The 24,743-nt window shown below is 51.1% G+C and overlaps 1 protein-coding gene across 5 annotated transcripts; it reads right to left on the minus strand.

The window, feature by feature from the left end:
- Nucleotides 1–8,996: 8,996 nt before the first annotated feature.
- Nucleotides 8,997–18,352, minus strand: SELENBP1 (selenium binding protein 1). 5 transcript variants are annotated; one of them, XM_012462705.2, is made up of 12 exons: nucleotides 18,266–18,352; nucleotides 15,220–15,276; nucleotides 14,962–15,074; nucleotides 14,517–14,702; nucleotides 13,379–13,499; nucleotides 11,956–12,138; nucleotides 11,509–11,687; nucleotides 10,683–10,761; nucleotides 10,478–10,599; nucleotides 9,871–9,963; nucleotides 9,617–9,735; nucleotides 8,997–9,402 (listed from the first exon to the last, which is right to left on the minus strand). In XM_012462705.2, exons 1-12 carry the CDS (start codon nucleotides 18,267–18,269, stop codon nucleotides 9,240–9,242), a joined length of 1,419 nt encoding a protein of 472 aa, XP_012318128.1. In that variant the 5' UTR covers nucleotides 18,270–18,352; the 3' UTR covers nucleotides 8,997–9,239. The 5 variants fall into 5 exon arrangements, with proteins under 5 accessions (XP_012318128.1, XP_012318126.1, XP_012318127.1 ...); XM_012462703.3 differs by having other exon boundaries at nucleotides 15,220–15,487; XM_012462704.3 differs by having other exon boundaries at nucleotides 15,220–15,442; nucleotides 18,266–18,341.
- Nucleotides 18,353–24,743: the final 6,391 nt, after the last annotated feature.

The following is a 24,743-nucleotide window of genomic DNA, read 5'->3' on the forward strand; positions in this document are numbered from 1 at the left end:
AGAATGATCAGTTGGGATATATTCATTGGATGGAATGTCATAGAGCAGTGGAAATGAGCTATGGCTACACACATCCACATGGATGAACTTCAGAAAGTGAAAAAACTAAAACACAGAGGAAAACATACAGTGCAATGCAATTTATAAATATTTAATGTCAGGCAAACTGTACAATGTATCATTTATGGATAAATACACATGTGGTAAAAATAATTAATAAAAAGCAATAGAATCATGACCATAAAATTAAGGACAGAAGTGACCTATAGTGAGCAAGGGAAAAGAGGTTTGGGAATGGTTGTTCAGCAGTTAGTAACACCTTACATAGGTTTAAGCGATTCTCCCGCCTTAGCCTCCCACGTAGCTGGGATTACAGGTGCCCGCCACCACGCCCAGATAATTTTTTGTATTTTTAGTAGAGATGGAGTTTCATCAGGTTGGCCAGGCCGGTCTCAAACGCCTGACCTCAGGTGATACACCCACCTCGGCCTTCCAAAGTGCTAGGATTCTAGGCGTGAGCCACTGCGGCCAGCCTAATTTTTGTATTTTTAGTAGAGATGGGGTTTCACTATGCTGGCCAGGCTGGTTTTGAACTCCTGACCTCAAGTGATCTGCCCTCCTTGGCTTCCCATCTAATTTAATATGCTTGTTTTCCAATGAATGGCCAGCCATTTCAATATATACTATCATTTTCTTCTTCTTATAACTATTTCCTTTTACAGTTTTATCATACGCTTTTATTGTATACTAAGTTTCCTTGTATAGTCTGGTGTGTTTTTGGACCTTATCCTCTCTTTTTAAAAAAATTTTAGCCCCGTCTCTACTAAAAAATACAAAAAATTAGCTGGGCATGGTGGCGCGTGCCTGTAATCCCAGCTACTCAGGAGGCTGAGGCAGGAGAATTGCCTTAACCCAGAAGGTGGAGGTTGCGGTGAGCCGAGATCGCGCCATTGCACTCCAGCCTGGGTAACAAGAGCGAAACTCCGTCTCAAAAAAAAAAAAAATTTTAGGCCAGGCACGGTGGCTGACGCCTGTAATCCCAGCATTTTGGGAGGCCGAGGTGGGTGGATCATGAGGTCAGGAGATCGAGACCATCCTGGCCAACGAGGTGAAACCCTGTCTCTACTAAAAAATACAAAAATTAGCTGGGCATGGTGGCACGTGCCTGTAGTCCCAGCTACTTGGGAGGTTGAAGCAGGAGAATTGCTTGAACCCAGGAGGCAGAGGTTGCAGTGAGCCAAGATCGTGCCATTGCACTCTAGCCTGGCGCCTGGCAACAGAGCAAGACTGTCTCAAAAAAAAATTTTTTTTTATTTTAATTTGTTTTTTTAAGACAGAGTCTCACTCTGTCACCCAGGCTGGAGTGCAGTGGTAGTATCCTAGCTCACTGCAGCCTTAAACTCCTGGCCTGAAGCAATCCTCCCTCCTCAGCGACCTGAGTAGCTGAGATTATAAGCGCATGTCACCATGCCCAGCTTATTCTCTTTTGTTGATTTTGTTTGTCTATTTCTCCACCCATAACACACTGTTTTAGTTCATGTAATTATATAATATATTTGGAAATCTAATGCCGAGGGTTTTCTGTTATTGGTTTTATAAATTTAAAAAAAAGTATTTCTATATGTGGAAGATTGTATTTTCCAAACATGGCCACAACGTTTCTGGTTTCACACACTATTTCAGAACCTTGCAACTTCTCAGTCAAGAGGTGGAGTTGGTCGGGTGCAGTGGCTCACACCTGTAATCCTAGCACTTTGGGAGGCCAAGGTGGGGAAGATCACTTGAGGTCAGGAGTTCGAGACCAGCCTGGCCAGCATGATAAAATCCTGTCTTTACTAAAAATGCAAAAATTAGGCTGAGTGCAGTGGCTCACGCTTGTAATTCCAACACTTTGGGAGGCCAAGGTGGGTGTATCACCTGAGGTCAGGAGTTTGAGACCAGCCTAGCCAACCTGGTGAAACTCTGTCTCTACTAAAAATACAAAAAAATTATCCAGGTGTGGTGGTGGGTGCCAATAATCCCAACTACTCGGGAGGCTAAGGCAGGAGAATCGCTTGAACCCGGGAGTCAGAGGTTGCAGTAAGCTGAGATCATGCCATTGCACTCCAGCCTCGGTGAGAAGAAAGAAAGAGAAAGAAAGGAAAGAGAAAGAAAGAAAGAGAGAGAGAGAAAAGAGGTGGAGTCTAGTCCCTGTTTCCATGAGCCTGGGAAGGGCTTTGTGACTGCTTCAGTAGCTGGAATGTGGTGGAAGTGATGCTGTGTGACTGCCAAGTGTCGGCTGGAGCAGGTGACACACCTTCACCTTTGCTGCTCTTCTCATGGAACACTCGCTCTTGGAACCCAACTACCATGTTGTGAGGGAGCCAGGCAGCCATATGGAAAGGTCATGTGTGGGTGGTCTGGCCCCAGCCCCAACTGAAGACCCAAGTGACAGCAGCATGAGTCTCCAGACATGTGAGTGAGTGAGTGAGCCATCAGATGATTCTAGCCTCCAGCCTTCGAGCTGCCCCGGCTGACACTGAGCAGAGACAAGCTGTTCCTGCTGAGCCCGCCCTGTCCAGACGACAGATCTGTGAGCAAAAGTAGTGCTGTCATTGCTTTAAGCCACTAAGTTTTGGGATAGTTTGTTACACAGCACTATGTAACTGGAACACTACACATTTGCATTTCTAGGTTAGTTTTAGAAACAGCTTGTCAAGTTTCACAAAAAATCCTCACCCCTCTGAGGTAACATGTTCTGAGAAGTATCCTCCCGTACTCATGTCCATGTCATTGCAAACACAGGGCCACTTAAATAGAGGTTTTGTTTTTTGAGATAGTCTTGCTCTGTTGCTCAGGCTGAAGTGCAGTGGTGCAATCTCAGCTCACTGCAACCTCTGCCTCCCAGGTTCAAACGGTTCTCCTGCCTCAGCCTCTTAAGTAGCTGGAACTACAGGTGCACACCACCACGCCCGGCTAATTTTTGTATTTTTAGTAGAGACGAGGTTTCACCATGTTGGCCAGGCTGGTCTTGAACTCCTGACCTCAGGTGATCCGCCTGCCTCAGCCTCCCAAAGTGCTGGGATTACAGGCGCGAGCCACCGCGCCCAGCTGATCATCTTGTTTTATCCATGCCTCCCCACTCTAAGTTACTATAATGCAGGCATTCGTTATATTGTATCATCTGTAAATACTTAAGTACTTACAGTAAATAATTTAATATGACTAAAAATACTCTCTTTTAATAAGCCCCAATGCCATTATCATACCTAAAAATTAAAAACTATTTCTCTGGCCGGGCGCGGTGGCTCAAGCCTGTAATCCCAGCACTTTGGGAGGCCAAGGCGGGTGGATCACAAGGTCAAGAGATCAAGACCATCCTGGTCAACATGGTGAAACCCCGTCTCTACTAAAAACACAAAAATTAGCTGGGCATAGTGGCGCGCGCCTGTAGTCCCAGCTACTCGGGCGGCTGAGGCAGGAGAATTGCTTGAACCCAGGAGGCAGAGGTTGCGGTGAGCCGAGATCACGCCATTGCACTCCAGCCTGGGTAACAAAAGCAAAACTCTGTCTCAAAAAAAAAACTATTTCTCAATATCATTGCACATCCAGTCAGGGTTCAAATTCCTCTGGTTCTCTCAAAAACTGTATTTTTCTCTTGATAGGTTCAAATCAGGATCAACAAAGGCCACTCACTGCGTTGTGTCTGGTTTCGGTTAATATGCTTCCTGATTCTTTCTAATCCATAGTCTCTCTCTGTCTCTGTCAATGGGTCTGTTGAGGAGATAGGTCGTTTATTCTGTACGGTTTTTCCACATTCTGGATTTGTATTATTGTATCTTTATTATAGAGGTATTTGTTTGTTTGTTTGTTTGAGTGGAATTTTAAGCTTTTAGGAAGAGTTAGAAATGTTGTAGAACTCTGTCTCTGTCACCCAGGCTGGAGTGCAGTGGCATGATCACAGCTTACTGCAACCTCCGCCTCCCAGATTCAAACAATTCAAGCAGGATGATGGGTATGTGCATGTGGGTGTTTATTACATTCTTCCTTCTCTTCTTATGTTTGAATTTTTTCATAGTTTTTAGCTGCTCTTGCCAAAAAAAACACAAAACAAAAAAGAGTACTATTTGAGATGATGTACGCTTGTGGTCCCAACCTCAGCCTCTGGAACAGCTGGGACCACAGGCATGTGCCACCATGTCCAGTTAATTTTTGTATTTTTTGTAGAGACAGGGTTTTAGCATGTTGGCCAGTCTGGTCTTGAACTCCTGAGTTTAAGTGATCCGCCCAGCTTGGCCTCCCAAAGTGCTGGGATTACAGATGTGAGCCACCGCGCCTGGCCCATAGTATTTTAAAACTTGTTCTTCTGTTCTTTGTATTTCCCATAAACTTATGTGAGATCTAGAGGCTTGATCAGACTCTTTTCTTTCTTTCTTTCTTTTTTTTTTTTTGAGACAGAGTTTTGCTCTTGTTGCCCAGGCTGGAGTGACTGTAGTGCCATGATCTGGGCTCACTGCAATCTCCACCTCCTGGGTTCAAGAGATTCTCCTGCCTCAGCCTCCCAAGTAGCTGGGATTACAAGCATGTGCCACCGTGACTGGCTAATTTTTTGTATTTTTAGCAGAGACAGGGTTTCACCATGCTGGCCAGGCTAGTCTTGAACTCCTGACTCAAGTGATCCGCCTCTGTTGGTCTCCCAAAGTGCTGGGATTACAGGTGTGAGCCACCATACCCAGCCTCTTTTTCTTTCTTTGTTTTTGAGACAGTCTCACTCTGTCGCCCAGGCTGGAGTGCACTGGCATAATCTCGGCTCACCACAACCTCCGCCTCCTGGGTTCAAGCAATTCTCCTGCCTCGGCCTCCCGGGTAGCTGGGGTTACAAGTACACACCACCACACCTGGCTAATGTTTGTGTTTTTGGTAGAGATGGGGTTTCGCCATGTTGGTGAGGCTGGTCTTGAACTACTGGTCTCAAGTGATCCACCCGCCTCATCCTCCAAAAGTGTTGGGATTACAGGCGTGAGCCACCATGTCTAGCCGCCCCAGTTGTCTTCAGTAATTTCCCTGCCTTCGCGTATGTGAAATGCTCATACCACAATGAACAAGATGAATGCAATGGGATATTGTTGAGTGGAATTTTAAGTTTTTAGGAAGAGTTAGAAATGATATAGAACGATATTATCCTTTCTCATTCTGAAGAAATTTGGTTATTGAAGAGAACAGGGCAGAGACCAAGGAGAGAAATTTCTGTAAACCCTGTAAATTGGCTGGGTGCAGTGGCTCACGTCTGTAATCTCAGCACTCTGGGATGCTGAGGGGGGCAGATCACGAGATCAGGAGATCCAGACCATCCAAGCCAACATGGTGAAACCCCGTCTCTACTAAAAATACAAAAATTAGCTGGGCGTGGTGGCGCATGCCTGTAATCCTAGCTACCTGGGAGGCTGAGACCTGAGAATTGCTTGAACCCGGGAGGCAGAGGTTGCAGTGAGCCGAGATCGTGCTGCTGCACTCCAGCCTGGTGACAGAGCAAGACCCCATCCAAAAAAATAAATAAATAAAAATAAAAAATAATTATCATTGGTTTCTGTCTTTTAAGGGTCCTGAAATTTCTATTAGATTCCTTCTATAAATAATTGAGCCGGGTGTGATGCTTACGCCTGTAATGTCAAGGCTGCAGTGAGCTGTGATTGTGCCACTGCAATCTCCAGCCTGGGCAGTAGAGTGAGATCCTGTCTCAGGAAAAAAAAAAAAAAAGAATTGAAGGCTAGTTCATTGTGTAATTCCAGCACTTTGCAAGACTGAGGCGAGAGGATCAGTTGAGCACAGGAGTTTGAGACCAGCCTGGGCAACACAGGGAGACCTCATCTTGAAGAATAAGAAAGAAGAAAGAAGAAGGAAGAAGAAGGAGGAGGAGGGGGAAAAGGAGGAGGAGGAGCAGAAGAAAAAGAGGAGGAGGAGGAAGAGGAGGAGGGACAAAAGGAAGAAATGAGCCAGGAGTGGTGGCTCAGGCCTGTAATCCCAGCACTTTGGGAGGCTGAGGCGGGCAGATCACCTGAGGTCAGGAGATTGAGACCAGTCTAACCAACAGTGTGAAACCTCATCTCTACTAAAAATACAAAAATTAGCCAGGCGTGGTGGCATCTGCCTGTAATTCCAGCTACTCAGGAGACTGAGGCAGGAGAATCGCTTGAACCTGGGAGGTGGAGGTTGCAGTGAACCAAGATTGTGCCATTGCACTCCAGCCTGGGTGACGGAGTGAGACTCTGTCCCTGCCCCTCCACCAAAAAAAGAGAAAGAAATGAAGAAGAAGAAGAGAAGAAGACCTAGCACACGGAAAGGAGACATCTCTAAGTAAGATTCTAAAATACCATCTGGGTGAGGAGACATGACCTGGCCTGTTGGATTGGTTCACCATGGTGTTCCCAGCCCTCCTGTGTGGTAATGTTCCTGTATTCCAGGTAGAGGTGACACATTTAATTTCCTGATATGGTTTGGATCTGTGTCTCCACCATATCTCATATTCAGTGGTAATTCCTAGTGTTGGAGGTGGGGCTTGGTGGGAGGCCTCAAAGATATTTCAGAGACCTTTGCAGCAGCCCCTCCCATCACAGGCCCAGAGGCCTAGGAGGACTGAATGGTTTTGTGGGCCATGTCCAGGGCTCCCCTGCTGTATGCTGCTTCCTGCATTCCAGCTTCTCCAGCTCCAGCATGGCTCAAGGGTCCCAGGTATAGCTCAGGCCACTGCTCCACAGGGTGTAAGTCTACCTTGGTAGCTTCCACGTGGTGTTAAGCCTGAGGGTGTGCAGAGTGCAAGAGTTGAGGCTTGGGAGACTTTGCCTAGATTTCAGAGGATGTATGGAGGATCCTGGGCATCCAGGCAGAAGCCTGTTGCAGAGGCGGAACACTTATGGAGAACCTCTGCTAGGGTAGGGGGGAGGGGAATGTGGGGTTGGACCCACCATATGGAGTCCCCACTGGGGCACTGCTTAGTGGAGCTATGAGAAGAGAGCCACGGTTTTACAGACCCCAGAATGATAGATTCGCTGCTAGCTGGCACTTTCATCTGAAAAAGTCACAAGCACTCAACACCAGCCTGTGAGAGTAGCCATAGGGGCTGAACCCTGCAAAGCCACAGGGATGGAGCCCAAGGCCTTGGGAGCCCACCCCTAGCACCCACCCTTAGTGCCTGCTGGCAGTCATTAAATGATTTACATTCCCTACCCCCAGGTCTCCTTGTGACAATCACCCCCAAATTTTCAGGTTCACTCTGGCCATAAAAGTGAGATTTTGGCATTATTAGCATCATATTGGAATCATGTTTGGACTTGCATGGGGCCTGAAGCCGCTTTTATTTGACTCATTTCTCCCTTTTGGCATGGGAGTATTTACCCAATGCCTATACCCCCATTGTGTCTTGGAAGTAACTAACTTATTTTTTATTTTACAGACTCATAGGTGGAAGGGACTTGCTTTTTCTCAGATAAGACTTTGGACTTTGGACTTTTAAGTTAACGCTGGAATGAATTAAGGCTTTGGGGATTATTGGGAAGGCATGACTGTATTTTGAAATGTGAGAAGGACATGAGATTTGGGAGGGGCTGGGGCAGAATGATATGATTTGGAACTGTGTCCCCAACAAATCACTTGTCAAATTGTAATTCCCAATGTTGGAGTGGGGGCCTGGTGGGAGATGACTGGATCAGGGGGTGGGTTTCTCATGACTGGTTTGGCACCACCCCCCTTGGTACTGCCCTTGAGATTGTGAGTGAGTTCTCCTGAGACTGGGTTGTTTAAAAGTGTGTGACACCTCCCCCCTCTGACTCTCTCTCTTGCTCCTACTCCAGCCATGTGGTGTTTGTGCCCCTCCTTTGCCTTCCGCCACGATTGTAAGTTTCCTGAGGCCTCCCCTGTAGAGCCTGCAGAACCATGAACCAATTAAACCTCTTTTCTTTATGAATTACCCAGTCTAAGGTTCTTCTTTTTTTTTTTTTTTTTTTTTTTTGAGACAGAGTCTTGCTCTGTTGGTGCAGTGGCTTGGTCTCTGCTCACTGCAACCTTCACCTCCCAGATTCAAGTGATTCTCCTGCCTTAGCCTCCTGAGTAGGTAAGATTACAAGTGTGCACCTGGATAATTTTTGTATTTTTAGTAGAGATGCGGTTTCACCACGTTGGTCAGGCTGGTCTCGAACTCCTGACCTCATGATCCGCCCACCTCAGCCTCCCAAAGTGCTGGGATTACAGGCGTGAGTCACCGCACCCGGCCAGGTATTTCTTTATAGCAATGCAAGAGCAGCCTAATACACCTCCCAATAACTGTGTTCTCCTAGTAGTCTTGCCATCAGTGGAAATATATTACACTATACACATCAAAGGTCCTGGGGCCTCCTGTGTGTGATGGAACATATTACATTCTCTTGGGAGTGATTGGGCGAGATTTTAGGTTCATTAAAAGAAAGCATAGGTTAAAAAAACAAAACAAAACTTTAGTAACACTGGTTTATATTTCCTACCCCCAGGTCTCCTTGTGACAATCACCCCCAAGATTTTCAGGTTCTGTCTGGCTACAAAAGTGAGATTTTGGGCCGGGCGCGGTGGCTCACGCCTGTAATCCCAGCACTTTGGGAGGCCGAGGCGGGTGAATCACGAGGTCAAGAGATCGAAACCATCCTGGTCAACATGGTGAAACCCTGTCTCTACTAAAAATACAAAAAATTAGCTGGGCATGGTGGCGCGTGCCTGTAATCCCAGCTACTCAGGAGGCTGAGGCAGGAGAATTGCCTGAACCCAGGAGGCAGAGGTTGCAGTGAGCCGAGATCGCGCCATTGCACTCCAGCCTGGGTAACAAGAGCGAAATTCCGTCTCAAAAAAAAAAAAAAAGTGAGATTTTGGCATTATTAGTGTGAACTAGCTACCATAACCCCTCCTGGGAGCCTCATCAGCCCTTTCTTGTGCAAGATACAAAGGGTTGGCAGGGGAGGAGCCACGGGCCCCGGGCCCCTAAAGACAAGGCCATCTGAGGAACAGGCTCACCAGTTTATTTCTTGGTGCTTCCAAGAGCTCATGGAGAAGCAGCACAGTGAGCGCAAGCAACAGTGGTCAGTAAATGGTTACCACTCCACACGTCTCCACGGTATCAGCTTGGCTGCATGGTACACGCTGGCTGCAAAGGGACGGGTGCCGAAAGAGAGCAGAGTGAAGGCAGGCGCCTGAGAAAGTGAAGGCTCGAAAGGTGGAGTATGGGTGTTGAGGGGTAGAGTTCAGATCCAGATGTCAGAACTACAATCGCCCCCAGGGTAGCGGAGCTCATGGGCGAGGGCTGGGCCGAGGGGCTCCTTCCCGAAGTCCACCAGGAAGTTGGGGTTCAACTTCAGCCCTCCTTTTACTGTGTCTACGTCAACCTGCAGCATCACAGAGCCTTCCCTGGTGGAAAAGAGGAACAGGGTAAGGGAGAAGTCAGAGGTGACTGCCCCCTTCCCCTAAGGGGAAGGCTCCTGAGGAAGGAGGAACGAGCAGGGTCTCAATGGCCATCTGTGTGGTGGGGGACAGGGGGGCTCCCTGAGGAGTCTTTAGAAAGCTGAATGACTCCTCTGGAAGAGGAGGGCTGGGGAGGTGAGCCCACGTGTCTGCTTCTCACCTGATGAGATCAGGGTAAAACTGCTTGTCCCAGGCACTGTACAGCGACGTGGTGACGTAGAGGCGCTTCCCGTCCAGGCTGAGCTGGATCATCTGAGGGCCTCCAGGCACCCGTTTTCCCTTGGGTAAACCAGGGGTCACAGCCTGGGTAACACACAGATCGCAGGCACCACCCCAGCCCCGAATATGCCCAGGAGCTGCTCCCCATCATGTTCCTCAAGCATGCGTCTGGCAAGTAGTGGGACAGGCCCTTACCTTGACCACCAGGGGCTCTGGCTGAGACTTTAGTTCCTGGTCCTCCAGCACTTGCACGGGGCCTCCCTTAACAATGCTGCCCCCGAGGAAGAGCTGGATGGGGAGGTGTGGAGGATGAGGACCACAGTGGGAAGTCAAACATTGCAGGAAGAGTAGCTTGCCCGGCTGGGGTCCCTCTCCCTTTCAGACATGCTCTGCATGTACCTCCCTGGCCTGGACAGTCCTGGGCCTGCACTGGGCCTACACCTGTAATCCCAGCACTCTGGGAGGTGGAGGCGGGCAGGCGGGCGGATTGCCTGAGCTCAGGAGTTCGCAACTAACCTGGCAACACGATGAAACCCCGTCTCTACTTAAAAAATATTAAAACATTAGCCTGGCGTGGCGGTGTGCACCTGTAGTCCCAAGTACTCGGGAAGCTGAGGCAAGAGAATTGCTTGATCCCGGGAGGCGGAGGTTGCAGCAAGCCAAGATAATATCCCGCAGCCCACGTGTCTGCTTTTCCTGCCCCTCCCTCGCCATCCTCCAGCTGCTTTGGACCATCCACCCCATCCCCAGATTCTCTTCTCCTTCCTTCCTCCCCTTCTGCTTCCCCTGCCAGCATCTCCACCTGTCCTGTGAGGCGGGGCCTCTGCGGGTCGGAGATGTCATACTGCCTGAGGTCCCCGTGCAGCCAGTTGCTGAAGTAGAGGAAGCGATCATCCAGGGAGAGCAGGATGTCGGTGATCAGGCCTGGGGGCAGGGGGCGAGTAGAGCCTTTAAGGACTCTTGCTTCCCAGGCCAAGAGTCAGCTTTCCCATGCCCTAGTCACTCACCTGGCATTTCGGGCAGCAGCCAGCCCTTCACTTTCTTGGGGGGCACCTGGATAACCTTCTCCACTGACCAAGTACCGCCCTACATTGAGGGGTGGAGGGGGAGGTTAGCTGGCGGAGAGGTGAGCGTATCAGAATTGGGGACTGGGGGTTAGATCTGGGTCGCCCAGACCTGGGAGGGAGAGGTTAGATGCCCGGGCTTCTTGCCACTAGGCTCTAACTCCATGCAAACCCCTTGAGGCAGGAGTTGTGTCATTTCACCACCACATTCCCAGAACAAAGCACAGTGCCCAGCATAGAAATTCACTGAACAGTTTTTGAATGAATGAACAAATATGGCCAGTTAGGGTTCAGACAGAAGTTGGCCTAGCCCTGAGAGAAGAGAGACAGGGCATGCAGCCTCGTTTTTTCCTTTTTCTTTTTTTTTTTTGAGAAAGAGTCTTGAGTCAGGCTGGAGTACAGTGGTGCAATCTCGGCTCACTGCAACCTCTGCCTCCCAGGTTCAAGCAATTCTCCTGCCTCAGTTTCCAGAGTAGCTGGGACTACAGGCACGCGTCACCACACCCAGCTAATTTTTGTATTTTAGTAGAGACAGGGTTTCACTATGTTGATCAGGATGGTCTCAATCTCTTGACCTTGTGATCCGCCCGCCTCAGCCTCCCAGAGTGCTGGGATTACAGGCGTGAGCCACCGCGCCCAGCCCAGCCTTGTTTTTTTCATTCCTGGAGATCCCTGGGCTGGTGGAGCCTGGGAGCACCGTTACAGAAGCCTGCTTAGGTAGAGCTGCTGATAAGACTACTGGGAGGGGAGGGCAGAGGGCATATGTCACCTCGTTCTTGTAGAAGCGCTGGATGGTGGCGCTGAGAGCACAGCCTACAAAGCCTTGGGCAGCATCTGGGTTGTGCAGGAAGCGGATCTCCAAGGGAATGAGCCCATCTTTCATAGACAGGGTCTGCACGATCTCATGGCGCTGCCAGTCCCACACATGTAAATGGCTCCCATACAGCCCTGGGGTAGGAGTGGGGCCGGAGGGTAGGCTCAGCATCAAGGGTTGGAAGGCATGGGCAAAGGCTGGGCCGTCAATCAGGGCGGAAGGTTAGGAAATGGATTGGAGGGAGCAGGAGGACGCTTGGGCAATCTGAGCATGCAGTACATCCCATGCCATCCTCACACGATTCTGGGGCCACAGGAGGGCAGTGCAAGGGTGGGAGATTTGGAGCAGAAAGCAAGGGGATGTGGACCCAAGGCTCCTGCTGGGCCATGGGGGGATTCTCACCAGCCTCCACATCGGCGGGGTTGAAACCATCTCGTAAGACATTGGGAGCTGCCCACTCCGTGCTGATCATGACATTGTGTCGAGGCTGGTACCAGAAGTCATAGCCCAATGGGGCAGCACCCCCAGGTCGCTCCCATGTCCCCTTCACCTCGAACGTCTCCCCATCCAGCAGCACAAAACCCCCTGAACAGGGAAGGAAGTAGAGTGGCAGTAGAGACACAAACCCCGCCCTCCAGCCGTCACCCCTTAAAGCCTCCAAGAGGCTTTAAGCCCACTGCCTTCATCCTCACTGCTGGATTTGCCAGCTCCTTAAATGCAGGCATCCAGGGCTGGGGGGGCAGTGACTCACGCCTGTAATCCCAGCACTTTGGGAAGCCGAGGCAGGTGGATCACTTGAGGTCAGGAGTTCAAGACCAGCCTGGCCAACATGGTGAAATCCTGTCTTTACTAAAAATACAAAAAATTAGCCAGGCATGGTGGCACACACCTATAATCCCTGCTACTTGGGAGGCTGAGGCAGGAGAATCACTTGTACCCGGGAGGTGGAGGTTGCAGTGAGCTGAGATCGTGCCACTGCACTCTAGCCTGGGTAACACGAGACTCCATCTCAAAAAAAAAAAAGTAAATAAAAAGTTCCGGCATCCAAAGTGTTCCACCCAGAGGTGGCCAGGTGGCAGGGAGGGCTCTGCTCTAGTGCCTCTGTCTCCTGTCAGCCTCATCCCTCTCACAGACCACAGCGGAAATCTTTCTCCCACAAGATCTTCTGGGACTCAGCCCTTAGTATTTCTCTCGTCCAGCCTCCCGCTTTTGGAGTGGGTTCCTCCCAGAGTCTAAGCTCCATTCTGCTCACTACAGTTTTTTGAGACAGGGTCTCACTCTGTCGCCCAAGCTGAAGTGCTGTGGGTCAATCACAGCTCACTGCAGCCTCCATCTCCGTGGGGTCAGGTGATCCTCCCACCTCAGCCTCTTGAGAAGCTGGCGTTGCAGGCCTGCACCACCACATCTGGCTAATTTGTGTATTTTTAGTGCAGAGTTGCCAGTGCCAACTCTGTTTTATCAGCAGACAACACAGCGATGGGGTTTTACCACGTTGGCCAGGCTGGTTCGGAACTCCTGAGCTCAAGCGATCTGCAGGCCTTGGCCTCTTGAAGTGCTGGGATTACAGGCATGAGGCACCGCACCCAGCCTGTTTTGACTATAACTTTGAACTGAATTCATCAGTAAAGGCTCATCCTAATAGAAATATTCAAAACTGAAGTTACTTGCTACCATTTAAAATACTGGCTGGGACCCAGCTTCCTGGTTCTCCTTGGGAAGTCATTCCTTCCCTCCCTTCGCTTGGGATCTGCTCCTCCCACAGAAAAATGCTTCCCACATTTCACAGCTGCGGAAGTTTTCGTGAGCACACAGTGCTGGCAGGTACCTTTGCCATTGCCCTTGACGTCTCCCAGGGAGCTGATCATCACCTCCCCGCTGGCCAGGCAGTGGGTGGTGTGGAGAAAGGCCAGTTCGCACTTGGCATGGATGTCCTTGGGTTCGATGACCTGGAAGGGGTGTGGAATTGTTTCAAAATCTTACAGGGCTGGAGTCCCTGCTCTTAACCTCCATACTTCCCCTACTTCCCTACTTCTATCTGCTGACTATCATCTCTTCCTTCAAAACATGGACACAAAGGCCGGGCGCGGTGGCTCACGCCTGTAATCCCAGCACTTTGGGAGGCCAAAGCAGGTGGATCACGACGTCAGAAGATCAAGACCATCCTGGCTAACATGGTAAAACCCCGTCTCTACTAAAAGTACAAAAAAATTAGCCGGGTGTGGTGGCGTGCACCTGTAGTCCCAGCTGCTCGGGAGGCTGAGGCAGGAGAATCGCTTGAACCCGGGGGGTGGAGGTTGCGGTGAGCCAAGATCGTGCCACTGTACTCCAGCCTGGGTGACAGAGAGAGACTCTGTCTCAAAAAACACCAAAACAAACAAACAAAGAAAAAACGGGGACACAACTCTCCCTGTGAGTATATGACAAAGATCCAGTCTGGTAACTTCTACAGAGCAGCAAGGGAAAGTCAGAGAGATTGCTAATAACTCCCCAGGCAGAAAGTGCTGACCTTTCCCCATGTGTCCTGAAGGCACACAAAGGCCTGTGAAACCACAGGCTCCTCCTGGGCTGCCCACACCAGCGTCAACTCTGTATTCCCAGCAGACAACACAGTGAGTGTCTGGCACCAACAGGGTACTGAACAAAGCGTTGGGAGGGACTGGAGTTTTTAAGAGAAGCCCTGAGCTCATAACTGCATAGGGGAATAAATGGCTCCCTCCCTCTCTCAGAGTAAAACAGGAAGCCTCCTCTCTCTTCTCTGGTGCTCTGGCCACCGTGCTGGAAGGTGATGACGACCCAGAATGTCTGCGTAGACTTTGCTCTGAGGTCATCCTCCATCCCTCTGCCGAGCCAGATCCTGCGTAAGAGCTGGAGGTTGCTGGTTTAGGGCTGGCCTCCTGCCCGTAGACTGCCTGGGGTGGCAGGTATCTTATGGTCTACTGAGCTGGCAAGGGCAGAAGACATGCCTTGTGCAGCTTTGGGGCCCGGGGCTCGGAGCCCACGTCCACCACATAGATGCGCGAGGAGATGAGACTGGGCAGAACCAGCTTGGTGCGCGACTTGGTGCTGTCACCGAAGCAGCTGCTGCAGGTGTTCCATCCTGAGTGATGCAGCTCGTCCTTCAGGTTGGGCATGGGCAGCCGGTGGATGACCTAGGATGTGGGGAGAGGTGGTGCTCGCCCAGGCCGCGCCTCTGTCCGCTTTTGGAAGGGGTGTCCCTGTGGACTCATTTGGTTTGGCAGCGCAGCACAGGCTGGATTTCAGCACTTCCCTTCTCCCTTGTGCAGTGAACAGCCTGCACAACCATACCCAGGGAGGGCCAAGAAGGATGGAGCTGGGAAGGGCAGCCCCAGGGCCAGGGATGAGGGCAGCTACGGTCTCAAGGTAGCTGGTGCCCAAGTCCCACCTTACCTGGCAATACTGGGGAGACTTGGGGTCAACATCCACAGTGGCCAGATAATCCGGGGCCTCAATGCCCGTGTTTCGGTAAATGCAGGGCAGGTAGACGATCTCCTCCCGGGGTCCTGCAGGGTAGAAAGCAGGCAGCAGGGATGGCAGGGTGGGAAGGAAAGGTAGGGGCAGTGCTGGGTGTGCCAGAGGGTGAAGTCCCTCTACTCCCAGCTGTGGAATCAGTAGCAGGGCGCTGACTCTCAGACAATGGGCAATTACCTTTCATGGCCTCCAGAGGGGTGGAGTAGCCGGGTCCACAATTCCCACATTTCGTAGCTGTGGAAGCAATGGGGCGCATTGACTGGGCCATGCTCCGGAGGGTGAAGGCTCCTTCCCCACGTCCTGCAGCACACATCCCAGCGGGCCAGGGCAGGGGCGACTGTCCTAGGGCCTCACGCCAGCCTCATTGCTCTGGCCTGTCCTTTCCACCCCACTCAGAGTCCTGAAGAGAGTGAGGTTTTGGTGGGAAGAGCTGGAGACACATGACCTAAAGGTGGACAGACAGTCCAGCAGGGCCCTGGCTGCCAGGTGAAGGGCTGATGCAGCCGGGGCCGTGTGGTGCAGTGAATACGACAGGGACGCGGGGCCCAACCCCAGCCGGCCCCTGACTAGCCAGGGGAGCTTGGGCAATGTACCGAAGCTCCTCAGCCTCAGTTTCTGCATCCTCTATAAAATAGAGATGATAAGAATTCCACAGCGGGCCTTTGCGAGCAGTAAACACGAGCATGCGCTAAGCGCTCGGCTCTGTGCTCGCCTGGGCTCTGTCCAGGGGACTGCTCTGGAGGAGCGGCTCTCAGGGAGAGGGGGTGGCGCCTGCTCAGCTCCCTTCACCAAGATGTTTCGACATCAGCGGGAGGCCACTTCCTGCTTTTCTCTCCCCTGGGTCCTGAGCCCAGGCTGCTAGCTAGGGCCTGGATTACATAACCGAGAGTCTGGGGCTTCCAGCTGGAAGTCGTCAGGCCAGCTTCTATCCCTGGGTGGGCCTCACTTCCTTTATCTGGAAAATAAGTGTTTGGCCCAACTCTGGAGAGCCCAGAGGCCTGCACACCAGAGAGGTGGGGAGCAACCCTCCCTATCTCTGAAGTCTGGCCAGAGGGGCCACGCTAATCTCCAGGAGGAAGTCAGCAGATGCGCAGGAAGTCTGGGGCGTCACAGCTGCCAGCACCCCGGCATCAGAGTTTGGGGCCTGCTGGGGAGGGGCGGCTAAAGAATAACCCAGAGTGGGCTGCAGGCTGAAAGAAACCCTGGGGTGGAGTCCACAGGCCTGGGCACTGTCTCCTGCCTTGTCCTGTGGCCACTCCAGCTTCTGCCCTTACAGCTGGGCCGCAAGTGGGGAGCCTCCACGGGGCCCGGGACTCCCACTCGCCTCAGCCATGGGACTTAGGAAGCTGAGAGGCAGCAACTGCGTTTTTTTTTTTTTTTTTTTTTTTTTTGAGACAGAATTTCACTCTTGTAGCCCAGGCTGGAGTGCAGTGGCACGATCTCGGTTCACTGCAGCCTCTGCCTCCCAGGTTCAAGTGATTCAGAGTCTGGAAACCTGGTTTCAAATCCCACGTTTGATGCCCTATTTCTCCGTTGTCTCCTCTTCATTTACTAAGAGGGGGCAATAATGATATTCCACATACTTCTCTGGGTACATATGGAGGACAAATAAGACAATATATTCAAAAGTCCTTTCATAAAAGTGTCCTTGAACCCAAGGACATCCATGCCAAGTGCGAACTGGCCTTTCTCCACACCACCCACTGCCTGGCCAGCGAGGAGGTGACGGTCAGCTCCCTGGGAGACGTCAAGGGCAATGGCAAAGGTACCTGCCAGCACTGTGTGCTCACGCCTGTCATCCCAGCACTTTGGGAGGCTGAGGCGGACAGATCACCTAAGGTCAGGAGTTCAAGACCAGCCTGGCCAACATGGCAAAACCCTGTCTCTATTAAAAATGCAAAAATTTGCCAGGCATGGTGGCGCACACCTGTAATCCCAGCTACTTGGGAGGCGGAGGCAGGAGAATCACTTGAACCTGGGAGGCAGAGGCTGCAGTGAACCGAGATCGTGCAACTGCACTCCAGCCTGGGCTACAAGCGTAAAATTCTGTCTCAAAAAAAAAAAAAGTGAATTTTGTGTAAATGTGGGTAGGGCTGTGCCAGAGGAGAGGAGAATGCCAGGCAGCACTTGATACTCAGAGAGAGGGCTGGAGGTGGGGCAGGGAGAGGGAGAGGTCTGGTTCACAGAGGTTAAGAAGACTCGTTCTGCTAAACGACATCGACCTCGCTAAGTCGGGGAGTGGCACCAGATGCCAGGGGGTGGGGAAGGAGGTTGCTGGAAAAGGAGATTAAAAAACTCTAACACATCAAAACAGAGATACAAAAACTACAAAGCCAGGGAGGGGCTGAGAGGGAAGTAAAGGTGAGGAGGATGAGCTGCCTGATCTCTGCCCACCCACACCCCAGCATCCCCAGCCCCGGCATTTCTTAGGGCCAGGCCCAGCATGCACTGAGGCCTCAGAGAACATCATTCCTCTTTCTAGGGAATACCTGCCTCTGAAGCATCTCAAGCAAGGTCTCGCAGCAGCTGGGTTTGGGATGGACCCAGGGAAAGCTCAAGCGGGTGTTCCGCTCCAGGCTGGCTGCTGGGCATTCTGCCAGCTCAGGAAGAGCCAAGCCTGAGTGGGGAAGGACCTGCCAATCAAACCCCAACGCCTCTCAGCCTGACACCCGGGAGCCCACGGAGAGAGGACTAGGAGGGCCAAGGGGGACTTCGGGGGTGGAGGAAACAGGTCCCCAGTGAGACAGTGTGGGGGTCTCCAATTTCCCTCCCAAAGAGCTTTGCTGTGTGGAGTAGCTAGAGGGTGACCTGGACACGGAAGGCGTGGGCTCCCTACCTCCCTGGAGTACAAAGTTGGCCCAGGGCTGAAATCAGGATAGTCTCTCTCCTATGTGAGGGCCAGGGACCCAGTGGTGTCTTCTGAGAGCCCCCTATATGATTTTCCCAGCTGCAGAAAGGCACCCTGGCCCCAGCCTCTGCTGGATGGAGCCAGGATCCCACCTCCCAGCAGTGCCTCTGCCCGCCTTCCTCAGAGAAAGTTTGGCTAAGCTGGGAAATGCAGCAGGGTGGTGGAGGGGGAGGTGCAGACTGGGGAGAATGAAGCAAAGTCCAGCGCTCCCTCCCCGGCTCCCCCCTCAGGTTTTCTAGCATTTTCTGGAGGAGGGCCCTCCAAATTAGGGGCAGACAGAGCAGGCAGTGTGTGACTGGAAGCCCCTCTCCTTACCCATGCTGCCGACTGGTACGCTTTGATCGTGGCAGGTTTGCTGTGCTGGTGTCAGAGGCCGCTGTTCCAGGGAAGGAGTGAGGGGAGGGAATTTATACAACCAGCTGGGGGTGGGGCAGGGCAGGAGGAGGGCCTGTTTGCAGCCCAGCAGGGCAGCTGGCCAGGACACTCTCAAGTTGCCTGGGGCGACTGGTGTTTGAATTATGGGGTGTGTATGTATGCGTTTCAGTGTGCAGGGGTGGGAGCCATGCTTTTTTTTTTTTTTAAGACAGGATCTCACCGTTGCCCAGGTTATAGTGCAGTGGTGCGATCTCGGCTCCCTGCAACCTCTTTCTCCCAGGTTTAAACGATTCTCCTGCCTCATCCTCCCGAGCAGCTGGGATAACAGGGGCCCGTCACCATACCCAGCTAATTTTATATTTTTAGTAGAGAAAGAATTTTACTATGATGGCCAGGCTGGTCTCAAACTCTTGACCTCAGGTGATCCACCCGCCTCAGTCTCCCAAAGTGCTGGGATGACAGGCGTGCGCCACCGTGCCTGGCCAGCTGTGCTCTTCAGTGGGTGCCTGGGTGTGTGTGAATTTGTGTGTCTGGGCGTGTGCGTGCTCCTGTATGCCTGTGTGTTGCTCGTGCATGTGCCTGCGTAAGTGTGTATCTGTGCCTGTGTGTGAGTTTCCACCTGTACAAATGTGCCTGTGAGTGTACTTGTGTGTATTTGTGTTTGTGTGTGTGTGCACGCCTCTGTGAGCATGCGCCTGCCAGAGTATCTATGTCTGTGTGGACATGTGCACAGTACCTGTGTATGTGCAGCGTGTGCCTGTGCAGCTGTGTGCTTGAGTGAGCCTGGGTATGCACATGTTCCTGTGTCTCCAGATACTCATCTTTGTATTTGGACCTGTCTCTTGGCATTTAGGGGCACCCAGGACTGTGGGCTCATCTGCTGCTGTCTCCACGGCCAGGCTCACTTCTCCCCTAAGATTGCCCTCTGATTCCAGATAGTCATACTCTTTGGATAAAAGCTCTGGAGTGGCAGGGCGTGGTGGCTCACGCCTGTAATCCCAGCACTTTGGGAGGCCGAGCTGGGCAGATCATGAGGTTAAGAGATCGAGACCATCCTGGCCGACATGGTGAAACCCCGTCTCTACTAAAAATACAAAAATTAGCCAGACATGGTGGCACGCGCCTGCAGTCCCAGCTACTTGGGAGGCTGAGGCGGAAAAATCGCTTGAACCCAGGAGGCGGAGGTTGCAGTGAGCCGAGATTGTGCCACTGCACTCCAGTCTGGTGACAGAGCAAGACTCCGTCTCAAAAAAAAGCTCTGGAGTGAAGTTTTTGTTGGGTAGATAAAGGAATAAGGTCTGGGTTTGAGATTGCAAGTAGAAGACGGGGTTTCCAAACCAGAGTGGAGGAAAGGGAAGCGAAACTGGGCCTTGGTGCAGTGGGTGTCCGTCCTCCTGGCTCCCATCAGCGAGGGATCACATGCCCATCAGAGAAGATTCTCTGTGGCTGCCCAGAGCGGGGGTCTTCTTTTATCCCCAGTGCCACTCGACCCCTCTTGGCTCCATCCTGCGTCTATCATCCTCACCATCGCGCCATCAGCCCACCAGGCATCAAAGAGCCTTGTGTGTGCAGCTGCCCCACGGGGGAGGCCCCAAAGGCTGCTTCCTTATCTTTGTCAGCTTCATCCTGTCCTGGTTACCTCCACTCACCCTGCCTTCATCCTTCCCTCTGGCACTCCTCCTCCTCCTGAGGTCTCCATCTGCCTCCTCTTCATTCTCCAGCTTCTTGACTTGGGGTAGTCTACCACCCAAGATCTGAAAGAGAAAGAAACCTTATCCCCACCTTCTCATCAAAAATTACTGAGATGGGGTAGGGAGGGATAATGAGGGGAGAAATACCATATAGAGGTGATCGGGGGATGGAGGCAGCAAACCACCTTGCCATGTGTGTACTTATGCAACAATCCTGCACGATCTGCACATGTACCCCAGAACCTAAAGCACAATAAAATAAATAAATAAATAAAATAAAATCTAAAAAAAAAGCTGTTATTTCGTTTGTTCTGGTCTGTCACTGACTCCCTCTTTCATGCTCCTGAGCTCTGACCCCGCTGTCTCTGTGGCTCCTCCATGGCACCCCTCACCTCTGCCTGTGGCTTTCTCCCTGAACTCTTGCTCTACCCAGAAAGGTGGTTGGGGAAGTTGTCCTAATCTTGGCTGCAGATGGAGGCAGTAAAGGTAGAGGGGTCCAGCTGGGAAGAGAGAAGCCTCCAGGGCATCGTTGCTTCTTCTGGACAGACAGAACTTGGGTAGGTGGTGGAGAGCTGCACCCTAATCATCACCATTAGCTCCTAAGCACTCTAATTTTGCTTCCCAGAAGCTTAAGGGCTCCCTCCCCTATTTGATCTGCCCTTCCCCTGCCTGAGGTCAACCAGACCTGGGCAACCCGGATTCACAGCACAGGATGCTGGCTCTGGAGAGCCTCGAGCTTCCGGCCCTGCATCTGGGCTCTGGGCAGATCCCTGCAGAGAGGGTCGGACTTTGGCTCCAGCTTTGCTGACCTTGGAAGGGTGGGCACTACCACCATGCTGGACCCCTCCTTCCTGAAGGAGGTTTTGTGGAAGGCTGGGGTGGGTGGGATCTGCGTTCTTCTCTATTGCTTCAAGCCCCAGAAAAGCATGGTATTGGAGGAGGTGGATTATCATACTGACAGCTGAAAACTCAGATCATTATTGTGAACCCAAAATATCTAAGACAGGTCTCAATTAACTTAGAGAGTTTATTTTGCCAAGGTTAAGGACGTGCTGTGACACAGCCTCAGGGGGTCCTGAGGCCGTGTGCCCAAGGTGGTGGGGGCACAGCTTGCCTTTTTACATTTGAGACAGACGTGAGACATCAGTCAATATCTGTGAGACCTACATTGGTTAGAGATTTAGTTTTCTTCCACATGGTGTAAATGCTGCTCCCCTGATTTTGGCCTTGACCTTCACCGACAGGAAGTGGGTTCCTAGGGGGTGGCAGCAGGTACCTCATTGTGTGGGGAGGGTGGGCCCGCTGCTCATTCCTCCCCCTCTCCCCGCACTCTCAGCCAGATTACTTTGGGCCTCTTCAACCAGGTCCTGAGATCATTGATGGGTGAGATGAGGAGGTGAGGAAAGAGGCTAAACACGGAGAAGAAAAGGGAAGGGAGATGGTAAAGTGGGAATCTTTAAAAATACACACACACACATACACACATACGTGTATGTGTGTGTGTGTATACATATATGTATTTTAAAGGGCCCAGGCCTGGTGGCACACACCTATGGTCCCAGCTGTTCCGGAGGCTGAGATGGGAGGCTCACTTGACCCTGGGAGCTCGAGGCTACAGTGAGCCGTGATCAAGCCACTTCACTCTAGCCTGGGTGACAGGATGAGACCCTGGCTCTAGAAACTAAACCAAAATAAAACACATTAAATTCAAGGACTTGGTAGTATAAACCAAAATGAAAGGAAGCAGTAACAGTTTAGTAAGAGGGAGTGACATCGGCAAAAAGGAGAATGAATGGGTGTGAGCCACAGAGTGTGCACCAGCCTTGCCTGGATCATCCCGTTTACACTGTCCCACAGTCTCGTAGGCAACACTCCATTCCAATTGTGAAGAAACTGGGGCTCAGAGAGAGCCAGAGGATTCCTACCGAGATCCATCCGGCTGCAGAGCTCCTGGATTTTCCAGTCACTCCGTGCTGTTTTGTATTCTGTTTCGCTCTGTTTGGTTTGGGGAGAAGCGGGAGTGGGGAGGCAGAAGAACCAAGGAGCATTTGGAAAACTGTGGGGTTTTGCTTCTTGGAAGTCCCAAGACAGAGACACTCTTTCTCTGACATGGGGAGAGGAGTGAAGAAGCTGTTCTTTCCTGGACTGGGCAGTTAGGTCTTCACGGGGGAGGTAGGGAGGAATAGCTGGAGACCCTTTGTGCTACAGGAAAAAGACTAGAAGAATATACATCTAAGTGCTAGCAATGTTTCCTTTGGAGAGAAACAATGAGAGGAGGGAGAAGATTTTCCATTTTCATTTTACTTTCTATACATTTGTACTTATTTAGTTAGTTAGTTTGGAGACAGGGTCCTGCTCTGTTGCCCAGGCTGGAGTGCAGTAGCTCAATCAGAGCTCACTGCAGCCTCGACCTCCCAGGCTAAAGCAATCTTCCCGCCTCAGCCTCCCATGGTACACTTGGAGAGGTAAATGCCTCTGTCTTCATCTTACATGCAGGAAACAGAGTTTCCCCAATTCACTCCGTTGCCCACACTTACTGCATTGTCTCTGAATGACAGTGAGTTCAAAGCCTCCTGCTCAGGATAATAACGTGGCTCAGAGAAGATAAATAATTTTTTTTAACGCCTTCCGTCAGGGCTGTCTATAAAAAACATAATTTGAGAGCCACTTGGAGGACTTTCCCCCCACACCAATCCACTCGGAAATATCCCCCCTTTGGCCCACCATGGATGCTTGAAACTTCACCAATAGCAGCTGATGTCTCTGTGTTACTATGAGATGGCCTCTTCTCATGTCCCAGTTGCAGTCATCACCTCTGGAGTGGTAACACTTTAAGTTCCTAGTACTGTAGCGACACTTAGTTTTATCAGAAGCATGCCTCCCAGTGGGCAGCACTGCAGAGTAGCCGGGGACCTAATGATACCCAGGAAGAGGCTAAGGTGAGGGACAGAAGGTGTTTAAAAAGCAAATGTTAACAAAGAAAAAAAAAAGAGAAGAAAAAGCGAATGTTACCGTCTTGACTATCTTCCTTCTCTATCCTTTAAAGAAAAGGAAGAATGAACCAGTGAAGTGGTTCACACCTGTAATCCTAGCGCTTCAGGAGGCTAAGGTGGGTGGATCCCTTGAGCTCAGGAGTTTGAGACCAGCCTGGGCAACAGAGTGAAACATCTTCTCCACAAAAAATACAAAAATTAGCCGGGTATGGTGGCATGTACCTGTAGTCTCAGCTACTCGGGACGCTGAGGCAGATTGCTTGAACCTGGGAGGCAGAGGCTGTAGGTAGCTGTGATCACACCACTGCACTCCAGGCTGGGTGACAGAGGAGACTCCATAAATAAATATATATATATATATAGGCTGGGCGTGGTGGCTCACGCCTGTAATCCCAGCACTTTGGGAGGCCGAGGCGGGTGGATCATGAGGTCAAGAGATCGAGACCATCCTGATCAACATGGTGAAACGCTGTCTCTACTAAAAATACAAAAAATTAGCTGGGCAGGGTGGCGCGTGCCTGTAATCCCAGCTACTTAGGAGGCTGAGGCAGGAGAATTGCCTGAACCCAGGAGGCGAAGGTTGCAGTGAGCCAAGATCGCGCCATTGCACTCCAGCCTGGGTAACAAGAGCAAAACTCCTTCTCAAAAAATAAAAAAAAAAAAATATATATATATGCCATTTTGTTTCAACTATGCCTCCTAGCCTCCCTCCACCCTAATTTTTTGGAACATTGCTTTAAGGTTTCAGAATATATCTCTTTAAGACAGGAATTCCAGATTGGATCTGGTGGCTTATGCCTGTAATCCCAGCACTTTGAGAGGCTAAGGCAGGAGGATTGCTTGAGCCAGGGAGTTCAAGACCAGCCTGAGCAACAAAGAGATACCCTGTCTCTATAAAAAAAAAAAATACCTATGGTCCCAACTATTCAGGAGGCTGAGGTGGGAAGATCACTCAGGCCCAGGAGTTTGAGTCCAGGCTGGACAACATAGCAAGACCCTTGTCTCTTAAAGAAAAGAAAAAGAAAGGAAAAAGAAGGGTCTGACTGAACAGAAAGTATGTATCTTGTCACACATCTAATGTATAAGAAGAAAAAATGAGGTGGGTTTGAAAACCAATTATGCAGACTAGAAGAGGTAGCAGCAACTTTGATTACAAGGACATAGGTGACGCTTGCCATCACCAACGCCCTCTCCAGCCTTCCTCCTGTGCCAAGCCTGGCTCCAGAAGAGCTGAGACAAGAGCCATAAAATGGCTTTCATGCAATAATCTCTACCTTTACAGAGGCCCACTTGGCTAGCACCCATTCATTTAAGAGTCCCTAGAAGAAAGAATTACATCAGTCTTGGGTAATGGCCCAAATTAAGCCATCAAAACCCCTAATAAAGCTTCCATTTTGAACATGTTACAATACTTGAAATAAAATTTCCAAAGGAAAATAAAAGCCCTTCCATTTGGGGCGGGAAGGATCTTTGGTCCCTGGGGTCATATCCCTGAGTCACAGTTTCTCTACTAAGGCTCAGGACGGGCAGAAACAAATCCCCTTCTTTGGGGAGCCCAGGCCCCCACTTTCTCACCTCAGCACCTGGATGCTGCCTGAGAAGAAGGTGGAGGATTCTTCTCCCAGGGTCCCAGAAGGACAGGAGGCCAGAGACTTTGGGAGACACGTCCTCAGGTCTACATGGAATCAGGAGGAGGCCGGGGCAAGGGCCTCCCTGCCCGTCCTGGATCTGCTG

This window comes from Aotus nancymaae, unplaced genomic scaffold, assembly GCF_030222135.1.
Source record: "Aotus nancymaae isolate 86718 unplaced genomic scaffold, 86718_ANA_hifiasm-v0.15.2.pri h1tg000108l, whole genome shotgun sequence".
NCBI classification, from domain to species: domain Eukaryota; kingdom Metazoa; phylum Chordata; class Mammalia; order Primates; family Aotidae; genus Aotus; species Aotus nancymaae.